Consider the following 17074-nt stretch of genomic DNA (forward strand, 5'->3'; position numbering starts at 1 on the left):
TGTACAATTATCTTCATAAATATCTGAGTACTCTTTACTTACTTACCCCCTGTCATGATGATCACACATTCAATTGTAAAAGCACACATCATAAATGATTACGTATTTTTTTACAGTGTCCATAAAGCCTATACATTTACTTTAGAACAATTCACAACTCTGAGGTGCAGAGAAATTATTAGATGGATGTTCACACACGCACACAGTTTAATATGGCACTAAAGAGACTGGATTTGCTGAAAATAAATGCCCATCATATGACCCTCTGAGATTTAGCCTATAAATAGATTTGAGTGGGCAGGGTTTTTTGTAATCAACAGATGGTTTGATGCACTATGGATGACAGCTCGGAGAGGTAACGCATCCCAAGGCATGTCAAGTAGCTGGCTCATGTGAATTATTGTTTTGTCTCTATGCCAGAAAGACCTGAACAGCGTTGACCTAATCAGTGATCCCAACAAATCCATGTTGATTGACATGATTTCTTTCTCCTCTCAGTTAGCTTATGTCTCCTGGCTTGGCTGTCAGTGCTGCTTCATTGGGAAATCTTTCTGTAATACAGTTGACAGGTGAGACACGCCATGCCTTTACCTGACTTAAATCCCAGACGTTTTTTTTTTGTCCCTGGCCTCTTCAAACAGAGTTATTCTATTAAATCATATGTGGCAGTAGGTCTGGTTTGTTGTTGAGGTACGCTCTGTCGCAGCAGTTAACGCCTGTGATTAATTGGGCTGATTGTCTGTCACGCTCAAATCATGACAGACGGACTGTCCCTGAAAATTACTTTCTTAAGGCCTAACGCTAATGGATTGAACCGACCAAGTGGTAATATGCCAGTTTAGTTTTATTCATTTGAAAGGACAATAATACCCTGTGTGTGGTGAACTGTCAGCCCCAGGTCTCGAGTCATCCATTTTCAAGGGCTTGTTGCACATGCTATTACAGCTCATGTGGAAGCACCACACATGTATGGTGGACACAATTCTCAGTGTTACTAACTCTCAGAGTGTACAAATGTAACCAAATGGACCTGTACATTTGTACACTCTCAGAGTTACAAGTGGATAAATGAACACTGAGGATTTTACTGTGCTGTTAGAGCACATTTCACATTGTATGCACATTATAGACAGATAATACTGATAAACCATGAAGGAAATTGCCTTTTTAACAAGTTTGTCTTCATTTATACAAATTTATGCATTTACAAATTGATAGCCTAACAAAACGTAGGCAGTGATTTTGCACACAGATATTTAATTCCCTAAAGTGTAGTAGGAATTTCAACTACGCACCATAGTGTTTTGTAGCGTAATGTATGCTATTTTAACCCCAACCATGAATGCAGCTACTGTATTTGCCGTCTATTTTGTATTTACAGTACATGTACAAATAGGTAAAAAAAAAAACTATTGCAGGCGCTGCTATTTAAATATCCACATTTACTCTCTAGTCATCATTTACCTCCAATTACATCCTATTCTTGCTGGGTGATTCCTATTGCATTTTCATATTATATGTTTTACAATTCTATATTTATTAAACATTGCTCTCAGAGATTGCAGGTACTCTTTTCTTTATTGAATAGCAGAATAGTCTGCAAACCTGGAACAAATGTGTGTCTGCAAGTGTACATACAGTAGCAGCAATGAAGGTATACTGTATTTATTTCTATTTTTTGTGTGTTAAATAGCTCTATAGTCATCATTGCTTTAGTGTTTCTTCCGTAACAGGTGTTTCCTGTCTCTCCAGCTCTTTGGTAAACAGAAAATACATTTTCAGGTCAGGATACCAATGTTATCCAGTCAGGGGAGAGAACTCATACAGTACACTACAGGATACAGGACAAATAAATGAAATTGGAAGTGATGAGACAAAAAAGAAATTTGCAGACAAAATTGGAACTGGAACACTATAAAACTGAAGCTGATAAATTATCTTTGCGGGGTTATCTCTCCTGATTGGATGGCACCCCACCTGACAATGTAATTTCTCTTTACTAAAGAGATGAAAAGCCAAGGAGACCACCGTTACTAAACAAACACTCTATAGCAATGATTGCTATGAGAAATAAAGCCTTTACCTTTCAACAAAAAAACTAAAACATATATTTAAAAAATATCACAGCACCTTTAATGGCATATTTTAGTTTTGGAAATTAAAGCTGACTTTGTATGAATAATAAAGTAATTTAGCCTATCCAGTAATGATGTAAGCTTATTGGTCCTGTATTCTTAATTCACACAGTGTCAATAAGTGCTACACGATTTAAACTATTCCATTTTAGTTAACACTTCCTTCAGTGAGGACTAACAAAGGGATTATTATAATGAGAGGAATTTAATAGCATGACCAGTGGAAAGGACAGTACAGATTGTAAAACACGGAATGGCACAGACTGGGTGTAAAATGATTTGTTTTATTATTTTGGATGTGTCAGGAGACAGTGAGTGGTGGTTCTTTGTTGAATCTTCTGGATTCTACTCTCGTCTGCCCCGGCCGGTCTTCAGCCAAGACACAAACTCCTTGGCTGCCTGATCCTGCAGGTAAGAGCTCACGTCACTGGTGTAGGTGCCATCTGCGTGGCGTCTAGTGGGACCACTGTGAAAACAGCCAAGCCATACAGTAGAGACGTTTACAACTAAACTCTTTATTCTAGTAACACAAAAACAAAAACAAGAGAAACAAATTATTATGAAACGCAACAGTCTGATCAATGGTCCTCCTATTGATGACCTGCAATTCTTGCTGCATAGTGTACACAGTAAAATATTCAGTGTTAATTTAACTCTGAGAGTACAAATGGAACCAAATGGACCATAGGGTCATTTGGTCAACAGTGTTAGGTTCGTAATATTGAAGATGGTTTTACAGTGCAGCATGCAGCGAAATCCTCATTATTAATTTAACTCTGTGAATTGTGCTGGAACCTTAGGAGTCCATATTTTACTTAGAGTTAAATGAACACTGAGGATTTTACTTTGTAGAAGGCTGAACAAGTCCTGTCAAAAGAGATGTAATAATATCAAAAGAGTGAATAAACACCTACCCGTTTCTTTTTGAATTTTTAAGCCACTGTACAAAGTCTTGTGCTCGCCTCGTCTCCAGGTATTTACTGTAGTCGTTGGAGAACGTTCCCTCTGAATGTCTCTTCATGTTTGACGGCTCTCTGGGATCGCTGAACATAGAGTCATCTGACAATAGGCTGCAAATCAACACACACACACACACACACACACACACACACACACACACACACACACACACACACACACACACACACACACACACACACACACACACACTTTAACTCAAGTGTGTTTGTGAAGATTATTATATATTTTTTTTTTTACTCCTTTCCAGTGTGGGCCAAATGTAAAGCAGTACAAGTAACATTTCTCAAATGATTTGACTACTTTCCACTTTTGTATTTTATTAAATATGCATTCTCTTTGTTTTATTCTCTCACAGAGACTTCAGCCAAATTGATTTTATTTCTAATGGACAAGCACTTATACTTTTATTTAAATTACATTCTGATTAATTAAACAAATCAGATCATATGAAGTAACTCTGTGCTTGAGTTATCTTTTCACTAAATACTTTCTTACTCTTACTCAAGTAAATTATTATATTCTACTTTTACATCTACTTGGTTTATTATCATTTTAATGTAAGAACACTACTTTTACTTTACTTTGAGAGTAAGACTGTGCAAAGTTTGTATTCAGCATCTCAGTTCCAGCGTGCCAGGTCTACAGTGTATGTGAATGGCAGAAAGCTGATTGGAGAAAGTCTTACCTGGAGTTCTCGTCTGTGTCCTGGTCTGGAACTTGCCAGCTGCTCTGGATGATGATGAGCAGTAGGAGCCCGGCTAAAGAGTGAGCGCTTTTCATTGTCTGGGCTTCTGAAGAACGAAAAAAAAAAACGGAAGAGAGCACAGGTGACAATCCTGAAGTCAGGCATATTAATCACGTGAACCCCAGCATCCATGTTCTGGGTGGGGAACACTAGCCAAAAATAGCAGATCTACAAGACTCACAACGCGTCACGTTGGGAGCGATGTGTAGTGAGCTTTGCAGATCAGCAATTTTTGGCGAAGGGATTTGGTGTAGATAGGAAAAAGCAGTCCAAGTAACATAGTTTTAAGTGGTTAAATCGTACCCAGATGCCACTGAATGATGGTGAGGAAAAGGGGGTTGAAGATTCTCACCTGGGGCTCCTTTCTGGTTGAGCGTGCAGGAAGAATGGGATGCCAAGGTGCGTACGGAGAATCTCGGTGCGCTTGTCGTCCCTGACGTTCTGGAGCCGTTGTTTCATGGTCCCTTCTTGGTCTGGTGAGGCTTATATAGTTGAGCTGGGTGGCAGAATCCCAAGTGGTACCCCCCCATCCCCCAAAGCCACCCTCCTCCCCTCAACGTATCCTCTGTTACTCTCAATCCATTAGTCAGCTTCCACCTCAGTCCACTTGATGCATTTGACTTTTGTTTTTTTAAAGGAAGACGAAAAAAAGAGAAAAAGGTGGAAATATCTGAAAGGTAAAAGCTGTTACTTGAGGTGACAAAATCAAACATGACCTCTACCCTGACAAATACATTTAAAAAAAAGAGTTAATTTGCTTGCTTCTGCTTGATGCTTGCTGTCTCTCAGAACTAAAACAGTGGCTGTGGAAAATTCACTAGCTTGCACTTTAATCCCAGTTCCTTCTATTCACAATTTACCTGAAATCAGAAGACATTACTACATTTAAGGAAATTGAGAAAAAAATGTTTCTGCCTACATCTCTAGGAGTGTCCTTAATGCTTTATTTAAAACACCCAATGACCACTTACTGTACACTACAGTATATGTAGCCATGTATAATGTCACTATAATCCATTATAAGTTATTATAATGCATTATAAAATTATTAAAACTGAGAATTATAAAGCTGCATGTAATATATGATCATTCTTAACCACTTAAACCATATATTCTTTATTGGCCGGGGGCCCCTATACTTGGTCCCCTCCTTTTTTCCCTCTACATCCGCTACTTTTGGATAAGAGATTTGTTGGTGTAGAGTCTACACCAACAAATCTCTTATCCAAAAGTAGCGGATCTACAAGCTCACAACGTGTCTCAATGCAACACATTCGGTACCTGTAGATATGCTATTTTACTTATTTTGACAAGCCCAGAATAGGGACGCTAGTTTTCATATGGTTACTCTATGCCACTTGCAGTGTATGTTTATGCAGTAAATAAGAGACATTCCCATTTGCATAACATTTTAAATGTATTTGACTTGTAAAACAAAACACCTTTTTGTGTTTACAGACACTTCTTTGTCTGTAAATGTTTAATTATACATACATTTCATTATACTGTAGTTTAATTTTACCACAAATTATATCCCATAACAACTAATTCAGTGCCATATAATTTCACAGACTGTATGCTCAAGCTATTTCACACAGGCCATGTTCACTTAAAAGGCTTACAGACATAAATGCATGCAATGGTGTCGATATATATACATATTTTTAAAATATCACATATTTGATCGAACGTTCCACATAAAGTACAAATGTTCACTTACAGTACAATCAATTTGAATATACATAACCTCTACAAAAATGTACAGACTGAAGCCTAATGGACCCCTGCACTCAAAAAGAATATCAAAAAGAACAAAGCAAGTATAGACGCAGTACACAGGATACTGTAAATGCTATCGCTGTCTTCACATCTACTTGGGATTGACGAGGCATTTCTGCAGGAAGTGACTCATGTGGGTGTAGACGTGCTTTAAGGCTGATCCTCCAAGACCATGGTCCTTGTCAGCATACCACTGCAATGAGCCAAACATTTCATTAGATTACAGATGCACACATACCGTACAGTACTGTACCTCTCTACATTTAACCATGTTTCCCCTTGTTGATATTAACCAAAATTGTTTTGAAAATGTCAAAGGTTTTTGGAAAACGTAATTTTTTCTCTTCGAAAAATAGCCAATGAACAAGCTCACAATGCGACGCATTCAATTTATTTTTTTCCCCCAAAAGTATAGTCCGTTGGTTCTCAAAGTGGGGTCCGGGGACCCCCAGGGGTCCTTGGGGGTGTTCCAGGGGGTCCCCAGCTAAATGATAGATAGGAACCAAATTGACCCTTATGGGTCTGTAACTCTGAGAGTGTACAAATGGAACCAAATGGACCCTGACGGGTCCTGACGGGTCCAACAAATGGAACCAAATGGACCCTGACGGGTCCATTTGGTTCCATTTGTACACTCTCAGAGTTACAGAAAATAAAGATAACATTGATTTTACAATATAAATTGGGGTCCAAGAGATAGAAATGCCATTAAATGGGGGTCCGTAGTAGTCCTAATGCATGTCAAACTGGGGGTCCTTGAAATTAAAATGGTTGAGAATCACTGCTGGAGCCGTACAAATCTTCTCTTATGGGGGTCCCTGCTGGCATATCTTTTCAAATGGGGGTCCGCGGGCTAATAAGTGTCAATTTGGGGGTCCTTGACATGAAAAAGTTTGAGAACCACTGCCTTAGTCTATAATGATATGCCCCAAAATAGAGATGCCGTTGTTAAAGTGGTTAAAATGTCATGTTATATCATCTTATCTCTTAATCACTATACCTGAAGTGACTTTTAAAAGGTAATCAACATTATACAGTACACTGTGGATTCATTGCTGGAAGAGTGCTGTTTTGTCCATTTCACTGTTTTTTTCCAATCAACACCTTCAAGGCCAATATTAGTGCATCTCCCTGAGCCAATATTTACCATTGCCTCAAAGTCCACTTGCTGCTCAACCAGAGCTTTGGAGATTTGTGCTGCTTGCTGGAAATGCACATTGTCTACAGGAAAGAAAGTGTTTTTAGATTATGTGGTTAGAACATGAAAGCTCATCCATTCGTCAAATGTTTCCAGGAACTCAAGAAGTGATTCACCCTGTAAAGGGAGGAGTCAACATACCATCAGCTGTTCCATGAACCAACAGATAATCCACTGACTTGAAATGTTTTGCTCTGCTTGTCACCGTAGAGTTCTGTTGAATGAAAAATGACAAAGAAAAATATAGCTGTGTGCTTGTAAAACAAACTTATTGTTTGTTATAAAAAAGAGTACTTTGACAAGACTAAAAATAAAGTTGTATGACATTTTACCATGTTATTTGTGATCAAGTACAGTGTTTCTTGCCGTTTTCTACCTTGTAAGCGTCGGCATTCTCTGCGGGTGTACCCATGTATCGTTCGGTATACACTGCATCTGCAAAAGAAAATCCAGCTTGTCATTTTATCACAATGATAACAAAAACTAGTTCAAAATAATGTTTTTGGAGAGATTTAAATCCCTACATTCAGATGTTGTTTGTGTAGTTAATTACTGAGCATAGGATAGGTTATAGTAGTGGTTCTCAAACTTGTTCACGTCAAGGACCCCCAGATGAATATGTATTTGGCACCGCCATCTGAAAATATGTTGTGCCAGGGACCCCCATACAGGATTCATTTAAAAATGTTATGCTGTGAGCACAAGCTCACAGTGTGTCGCGGTGCGATGCATTGTGAGCTTGTGGATCGGCTATTTAAAAAAATCTTGAAGAAATGCTGGAGACCCCTTGGAAACCCCCTCAAGGACCCCTGGGGGTCTCCGGACCACACTTTGAGAACCACTGGGTTATAGTGCTGATAAATGCACAGTGTTAAAGCATTTGTAGATGGTGATAGTGTATGGCATGACTTCCCACCTACCGTAATACTCCCACTTGGATACCGGAGCTACTGCTATCCCACACTTGAAAAGTCCAGTTCCTGCCCCCAAGGCCATGGACGCGACATAGCCACCATATGACTGGAAATCATACGATTCAATCAATTCATGCTTTAATCAACATCGTTAAACTAGTTGACAACAGAGAATCGTCGCTGTCAGGCAGAAACCTTGTATCTCCATATTTCATCTTTTCAGATTTTTTTTATAAATGAATACCCTAGTATTTTATACTTATCATATGACAGTGTCGCACAAAAGTAGTGACAATAGCCGATCTACAAGCTCACACCGTGTTGTGAGCTTGTAGATCTACTATTTTCACAATTTTTAAAACATTTTTTAAAAGGTTTTATAATGACATGGCCAAAATAGGAACACCAACTTCAAATATTGGTTAAGTCTGTCTGTGGATTTTATACATATTTAATGAGATAATAATTTTAGTCCGCACACATTTATTGGACAAGCAGTCTCGATCGTCTTCTTCAGATCTTGAATGATCGAAAAGTTTCTCCAATTTTTTATTTTGAGCTCAAGCTCATCTTTATTTGTCCTGCAGACAAATAATGTGCATGCACTACGTGTCTTGGTTCTATAAATATTTTATGTAAATATAAAAATGAAAATGATTAACAAGTGCTTGTGACTAAATAATACTAAATTACATTGGATCAATTGGAACAATGGTTCTTTTTGTTCTATTTCCTGAAAAGTAATGGTTTTGGACATAAAAGGTTTCTGCCGACAGTGACAATATATATTAACGCTAAGAAATACAGACTGCAATGGGACACAATATTCAACTTACCCAGCCCCATATAGCTATTCTGTTTTGGTCTATAAAACCCATATCGATGAATTTCCTAGTGGCAAAACAACACAGGAAAATAATTCATGAAAACGTTTTTACATCAACTGTGCTCGCATCCTCTCTGTATTGCACTTTTCATTCACAGGGAATCCCAGCGCGCTACATGGTTAAAACGTATAATCAATCTTAGAAGGTTAAAAGCAGGGTTTAAATGTCTTATGACAAACAGGTGTTTGACATGGATGTTCAAATGCCTGTTACCTCACGGCTGTTATTTGATCTTCCACTTCGTACGTGCCAAGGCGCTGGTAGATAGAGTGCATGATCTTGTCACCTTGGTAACCGCTCCCTCTACCGTCAAAACTGGCAACAATGATGCCCTCTGTACTGGCGAGGTAGGAACCCCAATTCAGCCTATAACGATAGTCCACCCTCTGACTACAAGGACCACCATACCTGCACATGAAAGCAGTGCGTTACCCAGAATGCATGGCTATAAGTCCACTGAATTGAATTGTGACATGGTGTCGAGAAGCAGGCTAAAATTGTGTCTCTCAATTAAAGGTGCCTTGTTTACTTACACATCAATCAGGAGGGGGTACTTTTTGTTCTTTTTGAAATTCGGCGGCAACATCATCTGATACCAAAGGTCTGTTGGGATGCAGGTTAGGAATTGTTGAACAACCAGTTGGATATTTCCAGTAACTTCAAATTCAACTTGATTCAAACATTGAAAAATGGTTTCTCTCACCGAAACCTGCGATCTTTAAGGTGCCGCGTTGCATAGTCGGCATATGGAACTGACTTAGAACACTTTCCAGCTCTTTGTTGTCTTCGAGAACTGTGAGCTCTGAAAAGATCAAGTAAAACACCAAAGAACCTAATGCTGCGTTTCCACATACCAGTCCCTGCACCGCACCACCTGCTTGTGCCGTCGTTTCCATATACAAGGACCCGGACCAAAGTGGGCTCAGTGGGGCCGAAGAGGGCCGAAAAGGGTGACAATTTTGGCCCCACTCCAGAGTGGTCTGAGGCAGGGCCAAACCAGTGATGTGTAATGCTGCTTGCTACTGATTGGCCGTGGTCATGATGTTTCGGTAAACTAAAGTGAGGACTGTATTGCATTTGTATATAAGGACAATGTTCCACTTGTCTACATTACATTGTTAGGCAAGAAGCAATGATATCTACCGATGTACCTACATAACAGTGTCAATGACCGGAGTCTGCTATGCATACCTGTGGATTTGAGACGGGGTACTATTGTGCTATGGATACGAGAGATATTTTGGGTGCTGGGCCGTGCAAGGCCATAAGGTGCGGTGTGGTGCAGTGCTGGCCGCTGCTATGTGGAAACGCAGCATGAGAACTGACTTTCACCTGATCCCTTTTGTGCAGTCTAAATACAGATATCCATTACATTCTTGTGCACTTAAGCAGATAGTTGTGAGCAATAGCAATCTCTCTTTGCAGAGCTTGCTTGAGTGATGAAGTCAGGGAGAGCCATTCACAGTTTTTAGTTGGTGTACAGGAAAATGGATGATTTATCAACAACTTATAGCAACAAACGATAGCAAAAGTGATTTCAACAAAGTGCATTATTTTAAGTTAATGTTGCCACATTTTTGTTCAACTCTACTGGAAACCAGTAGATGAAATCAGTGGATGGTAGAAGCTAGCAGTCCAGTTTAATCTGATATTTGAAAAAGCGATTAGATGTTTTCTAAATCACATAAGCAACACAATACACAATAACAATCAATAAGCATAAAGCATACATTTTAATTGGGTGTGGGGGCGTCAATGGTCCTGGATATTGGACACTGGCCCAAAAAAAGGTTGAGAAACACTAGAGTAGATTATGTTTAATATGAAATGAAGGTTTCAGTTGTGTACCTGCACCTGATGCTCTGTTGTCACGGAGGATAAAGAGGGGCGTTCCAGGTCCTATTGAGAACAGAAACCGAGAATACAGATTCATGTCTCTATATGTGGCCTCAGCAGTGAGAAAGAGCTTTGTTTAAACTTTGGACAGGGGAGTTATCACTCACACCTCTTGCCCACCACACAGCTCTCCTCGTACACTGGCCATGGATGAGTTAGTGTTTATGAGGAGATTTTTACTGGAGGTGTTAAGAAGATTCCCCAAACCCTAAGTTTAGTAGTATTGTTTCTGTTTTTCCTCCAAAATGGACCCTTTGATTTCACTTTGATGTGTTCTGAGTGTACAGCAGTTGATTGGCCAATTAGTTGCACCTGCTGCTGATTTGATTTGTAATCCCATGCACCAATAAAAGCACATGTTTGGTCAGTGTGTCAGGTCTGGTGCAGAGAGCAGCAGCAGAGGCTGCAGTGTGTGCGTTCATTCTAAGTAAGTTTGTTTTGAGTTTGGATATTATGTTTGATGTGCAGTATAATCAAATTGTTTGTTACTTTGATTACATGTGGGTAACTTTTCCCTTTGTTCTGTATTTTGTCTGATATACTGAAAACCACACAACTAAAACTGCATATCCTGTAACCCCCTGCACAGTGTGAGAAATAAAACAAACAAAAGGAAAGAAGTGCGTCGTAATTTGCGCACCACAGTGATCACACCTACCAACCTACACCTTCCACTATTGAACATTTTTTACAGGAGGGGTAACTTACCATAGCAGTCCATTCGGTAGTAGGAGGCATCATAGCTGAAGTAAGCTGTGTAGAACTGACACCTGTCCTCATGCAGGTCACAGGTAAGGCACTGGGGGGTCGAAGGGATGTTTCCAATCATAACCCTGATTATTTAAAAAAAACAGCGTGTCTTGTCAGTATTTCTCAACACAAGGAAAAAACATTACCCCTACATACTTTGACATCACACCGGTACGGTTTCCTTACTTGTAAAGGTGTCTCTTTCCTGGTGTTCCTTGGTACTCATTGCTTACATAATATCTGTGAAGAGGTCAAGTTGTCTTTAGAAGATATTATTCTGAGAGTGTGGCATGTAATCACTGCATCTGTACTTACATGGAATCTTCTGTTAGTTTGGATATGTAGATGACTTCCCATTTGCCTGAGGTGATGGGCATCGCTGTGCCCTTTAAAAAACAGACCCTCTGTGTAATAAGTACACAAATACCGGAAATTATGATATTCTTGTTTGAGGCTGCTTGTAAATACTCACATCCTTCACATGATGAATGTGTTTGTAGCCATACGTATCACTCATAACCTTGTAGAAGCTGAGTTTATCCTCCGCAAAGAAAAGGGGCAGTGGAACGTACTAAAAACAACAAACATTTTAGAGATAACAGAGGAATAATCTTGTCTTTAAATAATGTCCATGCCTTATTGTAGAAGAACTTACATGGCCGACCCAGCCCGTCTTGCTTGTTTGCCCAAATTTCTGTAACAAATTAATTCATTTGTGTTGACACTCATTTCCATTCTAGTTCAAGCCTTACCTACAGTATTGACAATATTTTGGTTTCTAAACACTTTCATCTCACTTTTATCTGAGGAACATCAGAGGTGACAACTACCTGCTTCTCTGTCCAGCTGTTGCCGTCAAAGTCATAAATCTGTACAAGCACATAATTCTGTTTCCTTGTGAGCCACTGCACAGCGAGGCGCTGGTCTGTCACCCAGGTCACTGAGCACAAAAAATGATCACTGAGGAGAAAAAACAACAAAACAACAGAAAGCGACAGGTTTGCTCGTATCAGTGACTGTGACATTTTTTTTGTGTTCACTGGAGTATAATGTAAGTAGATGATGACAAAAATAAACAATATACAGACCCAGCAGTAATTGACTTTGGTGCAAACACCTGCGTGCGTTGTGAGGGGTTTGTTGTATTCACGACCAAGAGTTTCACCGTAGGAATAGTTGATCCAGCCTAGATCACACATAGTAAACTTTATACACTATAATGAGTTGACTGGATTCTCAAGGGCTCTATACTAGGCCCACTCCACTGAGTGGACTGCTTCAATCTGATAATCAGGCTAGGATCTGTCTATAGTCTGGTGTGTTTCTCCGTTTCAACCTGTCATGGATCAGTGTATAGCCTGGTGTTTTACTCTGTTTCCACCTGTCGTGGATGAGTCTGTCGCCTGGTGTTACTCTGTGGCAGGTTTGCATACAAAATTAAAATTATCATATTTTACCAGCTGAAGAGCTCACAGAGGCTTTTAAAATGATACATAAAAGTAATTTTCGCCACAAATGTCACATAAACCCTTTGCTCTCCAAGCCCTTACTATATTTGGTGAAAATAGCCAATCTATAAGCTCACAGCGTGTTGCAACGCAATGTGTTGTGAGGTTGTAGATCTGCTATTCTTGCCGAATGTTTGCCCCAGAATAGGGATGCAAGGGCTCAAGTGGTTAAAAGATATCCTGTGAAGAACTAAAAGTACATTTCAGGGCATGAACTGTGGCACAGGTATTAATTAACCTTACTGTAAATGAGTGTTGTGACTAGATTCATGTTTGCATTTAATTTCAATGACTACAATATATCTACAATATTCTATGGATGAGACTGACAGAAAATAAGAGAAAAACGTCACCTTTGGGTATGGAACAGCCTCGGTTGTAGGGTACTGCCCTGATCCATACACGGAGTACTCCACCGTGTGGACGTCTGTATCATTGAACTCTGCATAAGCCAAGAACCTCCCGTTTGTTGACCACCATATTGCCTCAGATGATGCGAACACCTCCTCTGGAATTGGTGGAGGAAAGACATTTTCAGAACCAATCCTTGGAATGTTCCCCTCCGTACCATTAAAACAGTGTTGTTACTCACCCTCATATACCCAGTCAGGGACCCCATTTTGAATTTGATTTTGTTTTCCATTGTGGGTCACTTGTATGGGTTCAGCAGTAACACTGGTTTTCAAATAAATGTTGAAATTCCAAATGTAAGCCTAGAAAAGATATTCCAGTTACAGACTGAATTTGATTATTTTTCACAATTGTTACATATCAAAAATAAATTATCCACGTTGCTTAGTGGATTAGTATATTTAACTACAGTAATGTATATTACCAGATTATACGGGACGTTCTTTTGCATCTTGTGATGTTATCAATGGAATTGTAACATATTTGAATGTTTCCATACCGTGTAATTGTTGCAATTGCTATTCACTGTTCTAAAGAGTATCAAAGCCCTACTGGTAATGGTTCTGTTACCGATTGAAAGGCTAGATATGTCTAATTTGAAGAGATTATGAAGATTTTCACTCACAAATTTGCTTCCTGTTGATGCCCATGAAAAGTACTGTACAACTTCTGGAATGTTCAAAGGAGTAACAAATGTTCTAGGATAAAAATAAATTGGAAAAGTTTCATGTCCATATCCATAATAGCATACAAACAAGATTATCAGCTTATTAGAGAGTGAATGTTTTTAAAGGCCTACTTACGATCGTTCCAGATCATAGATGGTGTAAGATGCTGAGTACGAATGTCTCCATTTCTGTTAGATTGCCACCAAATATTGTAATTCATTATTTGAAGCTTGAGACATTTCCTCTGAAGTTGTATGCAATAATTGTAAAACAAGCTGTTATTTTTTATTTTATATTTCATCAGAATGAATATAACATACAGTTGATCCAATATGAAAACTTTCACTAATGTAAAAATAGGAATACTGGAATATGTTCGGTGGCTTTTCGGTCTCACCTTTGTGTAGTTGCTTTCAAAGCAGACATATTTATGATCAGCTGAAAGGATATAGTCTGTGGCGTCCACTTGCTCCTAATGCAAACATTCATAAAATAACAGTAGCATACAGCTGTTTACAAAAGCAGTTTAGTTATGGAAGACATGAAGCATAAGGTTAGTTCATGCAGGGCACAGGAGTCATACACGTCTCAGCTGTAATCGGCTGTCAGTCTGCTGATTGTTTACAATCAGCCTATCTTATTTTTGAATAGCCAAAGTATGACAACCAAAAACATATATAATCAGCCTAGCTTTCCTACTCTCCATTCATACAGAAGCTCTGCTGGCCATTACTAAGCAGTCACGCTTTTCTACACTCTTATCAGAGCTCAAGGTTCTTTTCTTGCTGCTTGCTAAACTTCTGCTGCTGCTTAATCTGCCTCCTCCACCCCAGCCTCCACCTTTTGATTAGAGTCTGGCTAGGCTTAAATATATTGATAAGAGCGGAGCCATTAATGCCAAGTTTGACTGTATTCCATTTGTTGCAATAAATGGTTAAATCTACTTTGACTGAAATGATTATATATGAAAAATATCTTACAAATGTAGTGTTGCTCAAAAATAAGGACTCCTCCTTAGTTTCAACATTGTAGCGGTTTAAGGATCCTTCATCCGTTTTATGCAGGTATTCATTATCTGTGGATACAAAGACCAATAGTCAAACCATCAAACCATTTCCAGCAGACAGACAACTGAGACTAAGGAACTATACTAAGGAATCTTGAAAATATATATATATATATTTTTTAAAAACTATTTTGAAACAGAAATCTTGTATGGGGGTCCCTGGCACAAAATATTTCCAGATGGGGGACAAATAGGCTACATACTATAGTATAGGCTATTAATTTAGGGGTGAAGAAGTTTGAGAACCACTAGACTTAGAATTGATTTGATTGAAAATGTTACCTGATATCCATCGCAAGTTGTAGGCTCTCCACCTAATGGTGTAGTTGAAATAATCTGTAAGGTTGAAAGACCTTTTGTCTCCACCACCAGCTCCTGAAATATAAATGTATGCAGTGTGTGTTATTTAACTTCATACCACCTTTCACAAGCAGTTAATAGTACACAGGACACAGCATCTTTATAATTACATTATATCTATTTTAATTTTTAATTATTATTATTATTATTTACTTTTTTAATCCTTTCAAATTTAGAAAAAGTGCAAATAGACCATGATGAGATAATGTATGTCCCCCATATAATCGCATGGTGGCGCCACTTGAATAATCTACCTATTGAAGTTCATTGTGCAACAATATAGCAGGACACTGAAATGCTTGTCATCAAGATTAAAATAATACAAATCTAGGCAAATATGGTGATTAAGGGCCAATCTCTTTATCTCTACTTTCTAAAAGTAGGTTAGCTATAATTGTTAGAAGAACATATAGGTCTATAAAGACAATTTAGACAAAGTAAAAAGTTTGTTGTACACTCAACTCAGTCAACTGATTAATCAAACTCCATCCAAAATAACACAACAGTAGCCTATGATGTCCTATTAAAAGTGTGAATATTAATTATAAAATTAACCACTTAAACCCCAACATCCTTATTGTGGGGATAGCTTTCGCTGGAGATAGCAGATCGACAAGCTCACAACAGGTTGCATTGTGAGCTTGTCCAGCTGCTATTTTCAGCTAAAGCTTTCCCCACAATAACGGAAAACCGAAAAGACACTATATTGAGCCCTGAGGGACTCCGCGGTTACCCACATGGGTTTTAAGTGGTTAAAACGTCCACACTAATAACAATTAGTGTCCATTAACTTACTGTTGAGATGAACTGCTATCGGGACAGCTATTAACGTGATGACGACAGCCACCCCGACCACCCCCCACAGCACCTTGCCACAGCCCTGGGAAAGGTGAGGGGACACATTATAGCCTATAATACAAGTCAATAAGAGAATAGATCGGACCAGCACAGACACAGTATAGCCTATTAGACTAGAATTTAAATTTACTTTCCAAGTTGCATAGGAATTGCTAGGTAAGTTTTCTTTTCTTTTCTTCCATTAAAAATAACTTAACTGTGGTTTAAAAGTTAATTACATTATAGCTTATAACCGTCCGAACACATTTCTGAACGGTTAGTTTGATTACTGACCATATTTCTTATGAAGTGACCGACATTCAGCGTCGACTGGATGTGATCATGTGAAGGTCTCAGTCTTTTTAAATCCTTTAGGCTCGCTGACGCGTAGAGTTGAAGTTGAAATCTTGAGAAAAAAACAATTTACATACTACGTATATACTTTAAATAAATTATTCTAATGATCAAACTGAACTCCGACGTAAGTTGAACCAGACTTCTTCTCACGAGTCACGACATGATTGCAGGTCTAGATGCTTTCGTAAAAGAACCTAAATTCTTCATACCAGTCAGAGATGCCTCCTCGGAGTCAGTCAGCCCAAAGCACAACTTTCCAGGGAGCTGAACTTGCTAGGATTTTAGGAAGTGGCTTTCTTTCCCCACTGGCAACCTACTGTACAGTCAACATAATGTGCAGGAATTCCACTGCATTTTGCAGTGGTGGTAAAATATTTTTCTGTTAAATATTTTAAAGGCTATGTCATTTGGCATATTTTCAGTGTGAGATTTTCTTATTTATTAATTAATACTTTTTTTCTCCGGTATAACATATTATACATTCATTTAAAAAACATTATTTTTATAACATTAGATTAATAGAGGCAGGCAGTGGAGATAAGTTCACCAATACCACTGGTCTACTGTAGCCACACGTGGTAA

General features: G+C 38.7%; 2 protein-coding genes across 3 annotated transcripts; both read right to left on the bottom strand.

The window, feature by feature from the left end:
- Window positions 1-2480: 2480 nt before the first annotated feature.
- Window positions 2481-4340, bottom strand: gcgb (glucagon b; the record flags this gene model as incomplete). The annotated part of the gene is made up of 4 exons (XM_084083807.1): window positions 4214-4340; window positions 3802-3907; window positions 3050-3205; window positions 2481-2601 (listed from the first exon to the last, which is right to left on the bottom strand). Exons 2-4 carry the CDS (start codon window positions 3894-3896, stop codon window positions 2481-2483), a joined length of 372 nt encoding a protein of 123 aa, XP_083939933.1. The 5' UTR covers window positions 3897-3907; window positions 4214-4340.
- A 919-nt stretch (window positions 4341-5259) lies between these two features.
- Window positions 5260-16740, bottom strand: fap (fibroblast activation protein, alpha). Of its 2 annotated transcripts, XM_084084734.1 has the most exons (26): window positions 16430-16739; window positions 16094-16178; window positions 15221-15313; window positions 14853-14947; window positions 14270-14344; window positions 14008-14060; window positions 13830-13902; window positions 13386-13506; window positions 13147-13301; window positions 12374-12471; window positions 12116-12245; window positions 11941-11979; window positions 11758-11856; window positions 11601-11671; window positions 11472-11525; window positions 11244-11368; window positions 10488-10538; window positions 9343-9441; window positions 9173-9242; window positions 8853-9047; window positions 8589-8643; window positions 7759-7858; window positions 7215-7273; window positions 6980-7052; window positions 6788-6861; window positions 5260-5833 (listed from the first exon to the last, which is right to left on the bottom strand). In XM_084084734.1, the coding sequence occupies exons 1-26, from the start codon at window positions 16430-16432 to the stop codon at window positions 5732-5734; spliced, it is 2247 nt and encodes a 748-aa protein (XP_083940860.1). In that variant the 5' UTR covers window positions 16433-16739; the 3' UTR covers window positions 5260-5731. The 2 variants fall into 2 exon arrangements, 1 of the variants encoding a protein (XP_083940860.1); XR_014602754.1 differs by lacking the exon at window positions 5260-5833 and having other exon boundaries at window positions 6799-6861; window positions 7171-7273; window positions 16430-16740.
- Between the last annotated feature and the right edge of the window lie 334 nt (window positions 16741-17074).

The sequence above is a fragment of the Gymnoscopelus microlampas genome (assembly GCF_963454915.1).
Source record: "Gymnoscopelus microlampas genome assembly, chromosome: 17".
In the NCBI taxonomy this organism is placed as follows: Eukaryota; Metazoa; Chordata; class Actinopteri; order Myctophiformes; family Myctophidae; genus Gymnoscopelus; species Gymnoscopelus microlampas.